The following is a 10,325-nucleotide window of genomic DNA, read 5'->3' as shown; positions in this document are numbered from 1 at the left end:
CGAAGACCCCATCCTTCGGCCCCGCCCCACCCCATTGCCATCCCTAAATGGACTGCCCAAACTGCCGTAACCAAGCTGATATTTTCGATTTTTTCTTAGTTTAATTCGGTTTCAGTTTTGTTTTAAAAAATAAACTGATTTTCCTCAGCTCGATCCCAGTTTCAATCACAAACAATCAGACCAAATCAAAATCATGAGCTACTCTACATTTTAAAAAGGGTTACGTTAATGAGTGCCTTTAAGGTGTTCGTTAACATTTCCCATTTGAAAAAGCCCACCAAATTTGAACTCATTAACAAAAACTATTTTAACTAATTAACTACAACAAACAAGTTTAGACTAAAACTAAAAAACGCTACCACTCTCTCACTAAAAAACACAACCACCTCTCTCACTTTCCCGACTTCACCCAAATCTATAGCACACACCTGCACTGACAGCCTCCAAAAAAGCTTAGGAGTCATTTAGTAACGTTGTTCTAGTAACATTATTTGTATTTTTTGGAAATATGTGTGGGAGAAAAAGTGTGAAAATACGTGTAATGTTATTTAAAAACTGAAAACATGTGTTTAAACACATGTACTAAATGGGCCTTTAATGATTCTTTATATGATGTTAGTAAATGACATAAAACAATGCACTGACAGCCTCCAAAATAGTTTTATGATTCTTTATATGATGTTAGTAAATGACATAAAACAATGCACTAGATCTATCATGGGTGCGGCTTGTGTCCAATGAAAGTTATCACTAGACACAAGCCCTTCCCATCTATTATTGGATCAATAGTTCTGTTTTGTTTTGTTTTTGATGAGAAGACTTTGACTTTTATTCATTAATTGAAGTAAGAGGAAACATCATTATTACATGCAAACTCTACGTGGCTAGGACATTCCTCAATCCATGCAACGTAATTTTCAACATTAGCTGCATGTTGGGCCAACAAGTGGGCCGGCACATTTCCTAGCCTTTTAGTATGTGAAAAAGAAACAGTTCTAAATCCTTTTGCGAGATGAAGCGTTCCAGCAACAATGTTTTGTACAGTCGACGACGCCTCGCCCAATCCTTGAAGCGCATTATAGATGCATATTGAGTCGCCCTCAAAAGTTACATCCCTTATCCCAACATCAAATGCGAACTGAACCCCGACCTCCATTGCCTTTGCTTCTGTCTCCAAAGCTCCTAACGGACAAGCGAGCTTTCGGCTTAGCGCAGCAATCACCAAACCTCCTGAGTCACGTATGATCACTCCAAAACCCACTTGCTTCCTTTTCGAAAATACGGCTCCATCAACATTCACTTTATAGTGGCCCGGTTGAGGAGGTCTCCATTTTATCTCATTTGAAGGTTGTCTTGTGGGAGCCAGTTGTCTCACGTTCGCCAGTTGGAAATCATCCAACACCCTCAATGAGCTTCTAACTATAGCTTTTCCTTCTCTGCACTTACCACCATGTCTGACAGTATTCCTATCCTTCCATATTCCCCAGCATATTGCAATAGCCCGCTCCACCAAACCCGGGTGTGATTCCGACCACCTTTGTAACTGCCACATCACATCCATGAACGTCCACGTTGGGCTGATCTCAAACGGGATGACCATCTTACTTGAGGACCAGGTCCTTTTGGCCTTATCACAAAGCCAAAATAAGTGGCAGATGGACTCCACCGATTTACCACAGAAGTCACACGTACCGTCCTTGATGATATTCCTCTTCATTAAGTTCTCCTTGGTGGCTAAGATGTCCTTGCAGGCTTTCCAAGCGAAATGTTTGATTTTGTTGGGCACATTCATATCCTAGAGGCGCCTCTACATTTGTTTTAAAGCAACAAGATCAGAGCTCTCAGACGTGTTTCCTTCAGAGTGTATGTCTTGGGCCAGTTTGTATGCACTTCTCACTGTGAACTTCCCATTTTTATTTTCCGCCCATATCATCCTATCCCTCGCACCATGAGCACTGAGAGGAATACTTAGGATGGCTTCAACATCCTGGGAAAGAAAACATTGGCGTATAAGGTCCTCCTTCCATTCCTTTCGGTCACCATCAATCAGGTCACAAACCCTCTCAACTTGCTGACTTGAGCTCGCAGGTGTTACCACCCTATAAGTGCTTGGCTGTTGGAGCCATTTATCCTTCCATATCTGAATCTTTTCTCCATCACCCACCTGCCATCTTATGCCCCTTTTAACTACGTTTTGGGCTGCCCAGATACTTCTCCATGCAAAAGATGGTTGGCTCCCCAAACTAGCCTCAATAAAATCACATCTTGGGAAGTACTTGGCTTTATATACCCTATAGAAAAGTGAGGATGAGTTCGTTTGCAGTCTCCACCCCTGCTTCGCCAAGAGGGCAAGATTGAACAGCTTCAGGTCCCTAAAACCCATTCCACCTCTTTCCTTTGGCAAGCACATCTTCTCCCAGCTCATCCATGCTAGCTTCTTCTCATCCTTCACTTGTCCCCACCAAAATTGTCTTACCATCCTTGTCAGCTCATCACATAAAGTATTAGGGAGCTTGAAACAGCTCATCGTATACGACGGGACTGCTTGAGCGACCGCTTTTATCAGAACTTCCTTCCCTGCACTTGAGAGCATTTTTTCTTTCCAGCCTGCTAGCTTGTTTGACACCCGTTGCTTCAGCTGAGCGAAAGTGTTTCTTTTTGACCTACCCACCAAGGATGGTAACCCAAGATAAGACTCATGTGGTTTTATGACCTGTGCTCCAAACATAGCTTTTATTGTCTCCTTCACTCCATTGGCAGTATTGTGACTAAAGAAAAGTGAGGTCTTATTCCTGTTCAGTTGTTGGCCGGAGGACTCTTCATAAACCTGTAATACCCGCTGGATTTCAGAGCACTCCTTCACAGTTGCCCTCCCAAAAATCAAACTGTCATCAGCAAAAAATAAATGTGAAATTCTAGGCCCCCTTGCCGATGCCGCAACACCTTTTAGCTCCTTATGTTGAACAGCCTTGTGCAGCAGCGCCGATAGTCCTTCAGCGCAAATCAAGAATAGATACGGCGACAAAGGGTCTCCTTGGCGTAGCCCTCGCGTAGGAACAATCTTCCCACATGCATTTCCATTGACCCGTATAGCATAAGTGACTGAGGAGACACATCTCATAACCAGGCGGATCCAATGCTCATGAAATCCTAGTTTGGCCATGATTTGTTTCAAGCAGTCCCATTCCACACGATCGTAGGCTTTACTCATGTCTAGCTTCAACGCCATCTCTCCACACTTTCCTTTCTTCTTCCTGTTAATGTGGTTCATTATCTCATGCGCCACTAGAACATTATCAGTGATGAGCCTTTCAGACACAAAGGCACTTTGGTTTTCACATATAACGTCCTGCAACACCAGTTTCAACCTGTTTGCCACCGCTTTGGATGCTAACTTGTATACCACATTGCACAAACTGATTGGCCTATAGTCAGTCACTCTTTCTGGATTTTTAGTCTTTGGGATAAGGACAATATGTGTTTCATGAAAATTAGGAGGAGCTGCACCATGGTTAAGAAAATCCAACACAATACGTGTAACAATAGAATTTACAGTAGGCCAAAAGTGTTGATAGAATAAGGGAGGCATACCATCGGGTCCGGGCGCCTTCATTGGATGCATCTGTTTTAAAGCTTTCTCTACCTCGGAGGCTTGAAATTCCTGTAACAGTCTAGTATTCATTCTGTCAGTCACTTTGGTCTGGATGGCATCTAACAATTCTGCGCTGACCTCTGGTTGAGAAGTTGTGAACAGGTTCTCAAAATATTCCACAAAAGTTCTGCCAATCATCTCCTCGTCCTCTTGCCAGTTATCTTCTGAATCCTTGATCCTGAAGATTTTGTTTCGTTGGTGTCGATTAGAGGCTTTTGCATGAAAAAAAAGAGGTATTACGGTCACCAGACTGCAGCCAACAGTGCCTGGATCGTTGATGCCACATATCTTCTTCCACCGCCAGCATCCTATTCAGCTCCTCCTTTGTTTCTTCAACCTCCCCCATATTCACCAAACCATCCCGTCTCCCTTCCAACCACTGAAGCTTTTTCTGGAGTGTTGAAATCTTCCGACCTACGTGGCCAAAATTATTTTTATTCCAAGAGGATAGTGACCTTCTACATTCTTCCATGCATTGCGTAAACAGGTTTTGAGTACCCAGGCTTTTCCCTCTCTCCCATGCTTCAGACACCACTTCCTCACATTGTTCATCCTTTAGTCACATTGATTCAAACCTAAACATTTTAGATCTCCGACGCCATCCTCGCCTTGTCTGTGGAGCTTTGAGTACCAACATGCAGTGGTCTGACGTTGATGTTGCCACATGATGTAATCTCACCCCCGGGAACATTGCCATCCAGGATGATGATACTAGTGCCCTATCCAGACGTTCTCTAACCCAGCCTCGTCCGCCCAGCCTCCTGCTCCAAGTAAAGTCAGAACCTATATACCCCATATCTCGGAGATTGCATCGATTTACTGTCTCCCTAAAGCTCCTCATCTGCCCCTCAGGCCTTAAGTTACCTCCCACCTTCTCTCTAAGATGTAATATCTCATTGAAGTCCCCCATGCAAATCCATGGAAGATCACTTCTCTTACTCAACTCTTCCAACAGTCTCCAAGACTCCTCCCTTTTGCTAGTTTCCGGGTGGCCGTAGAAACCGGTGAATCTCCACGTCCTGTTACCATGTTCTTCAGTAACTATAGCATCTATATGATGAGGCGAGAAAGTTTGGACGTCCACTTTCGTAGAACTTCTCCATAAGAGTGCCAAACCTCCACCCCGCTTTATACTAGGGACAACCAGACCCTGTTGCCGATCTAGCTTGCTCTTGATACCTTTCATTTCAGACACTACTAACTTGGTCTCAATGATGAAGACCAAAGTGGGATCTTCCTCCAAAACCACCTTCTGGAGAGCTTTAACTGTACAGGGGTTCCCAAGCCCCCGACAGTTCCAACAGATGACACTCATTGCTCCCGGCGGGGCTGTCCAGCAGCCTCCGCCGATCCAAGTTGCGTTGCCATTATTTTACTAAGTGCTAGCACCTCTCCTTCTATTTTCTGTTTTTTCCCCACTTCCTCTCCCTTCGGGATCTCTTCTAGAGGAGCACGTATCTTTCGCTTCAGTCCTGCTTCATTGTCTTTAGAACTCATCACCTTATCAGTGAGCTCCTCATCTCGTTTGTTCATAACCTGAGCCCCTTTCCATGCATTCTCCTTCCCCGTCACGTTGCTCTCTTTTTTATTCTTTTTTTGAGCTGGGCTCCTTAACGTCTTTCTTTTTGTTTCACATGGTGGGCTTGGGATATAAGATCCTATATTAAATAGGATTTGGGCTTGACTTAAAGCTTGGCCCGTTGGTGTATTAGTTGGGGTGGGTAAGGCTGGGTCCAAATCCATAAAAGCCTTGTCCACTTTAGATGTGGGCCCAACCCAATAGTCTGCTGACTTCTTCAACTCATCCTCCTTGACATTTAACTTTTTAAACTCCATAAATTTCTCCTTGTTTTCCTCACAATTCGGTGTATGATCTGGAGATGGTAAATCTGCCAGCTTTGTATCAGGTGCAGAGATTGCGGCGTCAATTTCTTTCAGCTTTTCTTCAAAATTTAAGAATGCCGGATTTCTTGGGATTTTCTCCTCCCCCCGTAGGCGCATGACAGCTGGACTTTCTGTTTCAGTCCTAGTGGGGTCCACGTCGTCCTGCACGTGCGTCTGACAGTCGGTCACGCTCAGGTCTGTCACATGGGCGGTTCGTGCACCACCCTCGCCGGAGCCATCTTCACCGATTGGACCCTCTTTACCTTCACCACTCCGCTTTGCTGCAATAACCAGCTGTGGTCTTTGAAGCCGATCCTGTGATGCACGCAGCCAAGCCCCGAACTGTTTATCCTCCGCCCTTAAGGATCCTTTGCTCCGTAGCCATTGAGTGCAGTCGCGTTCGTCGTGATCAACCTTCCCACACCAGTAGCAGAAGATGGGTAGCCGCTCATATCTAAAATCTACCCACTTCGCCGATGCTCCGCCTATGCGAACCATCCTTCCCCGACACAAAGGTTGAGATATATCTATCGTTACTCGGATGCGTAAGTACCCCGCCAAACAGAATCCTTTCTCATCCATGTCGACTTTTTCGACCTTACCCAGTATGCTCCCTATGCGCATTCCGGCTTCCTTTGTTTGGCTCATGGTGGGAAGCCCGTGAATCTGAACCCAAAACGACGCCTGGTTGAACTGAACTTTGTTTACCGCTTCGCCTGCGCCGAGTTTATGGAGGAGCACCAGGTACTTGTCAAAAGCCCAGGGACTTAGCAAGAGCACTCTGTCAAGATCGTTCTCATCCTCAAACTGGAATAAAGCTTTGTTTTCTCCCAAATCGCAGACCTCGAAGTTCTTCGCAGTCCGCCAAACTGACCTCAGCACTCGCGCCACCGATTCAAGACTAACTCGGCGTTTCGTACAAAACCGGCCCACCAAAACGTGTCCTGTTTCCATCACCGGTGGCATCAGGTCCACCTCGCTTTCTTCTTTTTCCGACAGTTGTAAGCCCGCCCACTTCGTTGCAATCTCATCCATGACGTTAACAGAGATTGAGATGCTTGAGAAAACTGTTTTCCACCGTCGAAACGGAGAGAACGTTTTGCAGGAGGCAACCCTTTTTTCACCTCTATGGTTCCGTGAGAACCCAGAGAGAAAACCTTCTGTTCAATGTTTTGTTTTGTTTTGTGTGTGTGTGTGTGGGTTTTTTTTTTTTTTTTTTTTTTTTCTTAGCTCTTAATCCAAGCAGTGTAGGAAAGCTTTAAAAACCTCAACCTTTTGTCTTTTCTCAAACAAGTGGGTGTTTGAGAAGGCATGTCTCGAGACTGGGGTGCTCTCAAGTAGGCATGCAATAAATGGAAATCGTTAATAAACTAGGATGGGGGGTCATGATTAATGCCGCAATGTGCCAATGAGCTCTTCTAACTCAAATGACAGTTCCATCCCTTATAAGAATATAGCAGATGGTGTAATTGTTGGTTCAAAACCCATTAGGTATATGTGTAATTTTGTAATTAAAAATATATTTATTTAACTGAGTGAAATGCGTTCTCCTAATTAATTGTTAAATTGATCCTACCATTACTCAATATATTCCTTCAAATTAAAAAATGGTAGTAAAATTATCATTTTTATAGAAAATTGGGCATAATTTCTTCTTATGTCCAAAAGAATTCAACAATTCATTACGGATTTTTATTACAAAGATTTGATTTGGTTTCGTGATGATCATATTTTTCAAAAGAAAATATGCAATTAACCATTTCTAATAATTATACAAAAATAAAAATAAAAAGGAAAGAAAAAGAACTCATCAAAAATAATGTTGAAACTTGAAGACAATAGGTTGCATAGTCACGAATGAACTCATTTACGGTACAATAATTAAATTAAAAAAAAAAAAACTAGACAATAGATATAATCAACGCATACGAAAACTAAACTAAACTTCAACCTTGTGAAGTACCTTCCATCTCGCTTCATCAGCCTCTACTTCTCACCATTTAAATCCTTCATCCAAATCTATGCAACTGGGTATAATCCAAGTGCAATTAGTTAGTTCTTTTCCGAGAGATGTATTCCTACTTGAATAATCACTAAAACAGGATTGGTACTTATTAGTTTCGAGAGAGTAGAATATGTTATTATTATCTAGAACATTTGGCAAATAAATCTTGTTACTCATATCTTTTGCCACAGCCAATTCTGAGAAAGAACCCCCGGAACTAACATATAACATCTTATTTTCAATATTTGTCACTTTATGCCATTCCATCCTTGGTCCAAACGAGAGATTCACTGAGTAAATCTGAATGCTTGGTTCAATTTCATGGAGCTCAAACACTGCAAAAAGTTTCCCATCACTTTCCAATAAATAACTATTTTTTAGTGAACTATCTAAGTGTTTCGGAGGAATAATAGGGGGAAGATATTCCATCGATATTTGTACTGATTAGGATGGCTCAAGTATTCATGTGGATCAAATATTCCCACTTCAGCTGGGAGATCATACTCTCGTACACCCCACCAGTAGCAGCGGCCTTTGTATAGTAGGGGATTGCTATCATTAAAAGGTCGAAAATAATCTGTAAATTCACACAAAGTCCAAGCCACTTCACCATGCCTAATGATGATGAATTTCACTCCATAAAATATGATTCCAATAACAAAACAATCAATAGAAGTTGGGGGAGACGAAAAACTCATTGATTCACATCTTTCCTGATCAGAATAACTTGGAAGTTCTATTTTAATCCTATCGAAGGGATGGAAGAAAAAGACACCGCCACCTTTTCGAGATAAGAGAAGCCAACCATACTTTGAATAGCGGATTGTTGCACCCCACAATTCTGGAGTATCCATTTCATAAATGACATTATCATGCATTGGATGAAAGAATATGCATTTTTGTTTAACCAAAGACATCAAACATGGAGAACGAGAGTATGGGGGATCTAATAATGGTCGAAGTGGACTCATAGGACTACTTAATCGCCATGATTTGCAAATGGCACGAAAAGTATCCAAGTCTCTGAGAATGAGGGGTGCTGAAAATAGACAAAGAAGATGAAATGGAAGCTCAGACCATGGTCTATCTAACACTTCTTCCTTCTCTTTCTCACGAAAAATATCTAATGAAAACTCAGAATATGATCCATCTAGCTCTTCTTCATTTAGACTAGGAAGATGAAATGGAAGCTCAAATGATAATCCGTCTAGCTCTTTTTCCTTCTTCTCTTTCTCTTTCTCTTCCTCTTCCTCTTGCTTGAAAAATTGAACAATATTTTCACTCATATGTATGGAAGATATATCGTCGCCACTCCCTTCAATACTTCTATTGAGGACGTTGAGGTGCTATAATGAATATTTTAAAGAGGAAACAAATAAGAAAAATTAGTCTCAAAAGAACGGACAAAATTGGCTTCTGCCCTTTTTGGGCAAAATAAATAGCATTCTACCCCTTTTCCCAAACTAATTAGGAAAATGCCCCTTTTTTGAAAATCGACTTTCTCAAAATCGAGTTAAGTCCTATAGTGACGTTTTTAAGGACCTATAGTGATGTTTTTTAACTCAAGCTCCATGAAATCGAGTTATAGGTAAAAAAAAAATTGCATGTAACTCGACTTCATGGAAATCAAGTTACAAAACACCACTATAAGTCATTAAAACCACTATAGGTCCTTAAAAATGTCACTATAGGACTTAACTCGATTTTGAGAAAGTCGATTTTCAAAAGAGGAACATTTCATTAATAAATTTAGAAAATGAGGTAAAATGCTATTTATTTTGTCCGAAAAGAGCAGAGGCCAATTTTGTCCAAAAAGAACAAACAATGAAATAAAGTAATTCTTTACAACTCTAAAATATGAATAGACCACATGAATAATATATATTTAGACTCAAAAAGAGTTCGGCAGTATGACACAATGAAAACAATAATCCTGCTCCCTCCTCTTAAAACCGATGATATTATTAGAAATACATCACAAAAAGAGTTTAAACCATTTACTGCATGGCGGAATAATTATTGATATTAAAAAAAAAAAAAAAAAACAATAGTAAATACCAAAAGTATAAACAACTATGGCTTCTGATTTCTTTGAAAAATTAATATCTAAGACAATAAATCAACAACAAAATTTATAATTAAAAAAGAAAAAAGAAAAAGTACCATCTTTGGTTGAGGGTCGTGCTCGTGCAACTGCGAAGGACACAAAGGGTTGAAGAAAATGATGCAGCTGTTTGTGTGAGTGGAGAGAGAGAGAAGGGCCTCTATATATGTATATATATATATATAAACGATGGAATCAGCTTAGCTTTGGAGGGAGGAGTAGTTTTGGTTGGGGTTGGGGTTGGGTTTTTATATTGCAACGTTGAGTCGGTTAAGTCCCAAATTCCAATACGACTTCAATTAGTAATAGGAAACCTTAATCCCAGTTCTAATTAAGTTAGGATTAGGAAATCCCAATCCTGATTAATCTAGGATTAGGAAATCCCAGCTAGCGGCTCCAAGTAAACATCGTTTATATATATTGACCCATTAACCCAGCTACGAGAGTTCACGAACAAAAAGAAAAACTTACAAATACAAGCGCTCCTCAACCACTCCAGTTAGGCTATCAGTGATCTGAGCTCCTCAACCACTTTGTCCTCCACAGAGAATCAGAAGGTACGCATAATTTACAATTTTGTTCTATTATTTTCCAAACACAGTTTAATCTTCATTGTTTACCTTTAAATCCCAAAAATTGGTTAATTAATTTACTTTAAATTTCGTATTTTTGTTCTTTTC

At 41.1% G+C, this 10,325-nt stretch overlaps 1 protein-coding gene across 1 annotated transcript; it reads right to left on the bottom strand.

Moving 5' to 3' along the window:
• Positions 1–835: 835 nt before the first annotated feature.
• On the bottom strand, positions 836–1,792 carry LOC115952069. The gene has a single exon (XM_031069155.1). The coding sequence runs from the start codon at positions 1,790–1,792 to the stop codon at positions 836–838; it is 957 nt and encodes a 318-aa protein (XP_030925015.1).
• Between the last annotated feature and the right edge of the window lie 8,533 nt (positions 1,793–10,325).

Source organism: Quercus lobata, chromosome 7 (assembly GCF_001633185.2).
Source record: "Quercus lobata isolate SW786 chromosome 7, ValleyOak3.0 Primary Assembly, whole genome shotgun sequence".
NCBI lineage: Eukaryota > Viridiplantae > Streptophyta > Magnoliopsida > Fagales > Fagaceae > Quercus > Quercus lobata.
This window is presented reverse-complemented; position numbering and strand designations above follow the sequence as displayed.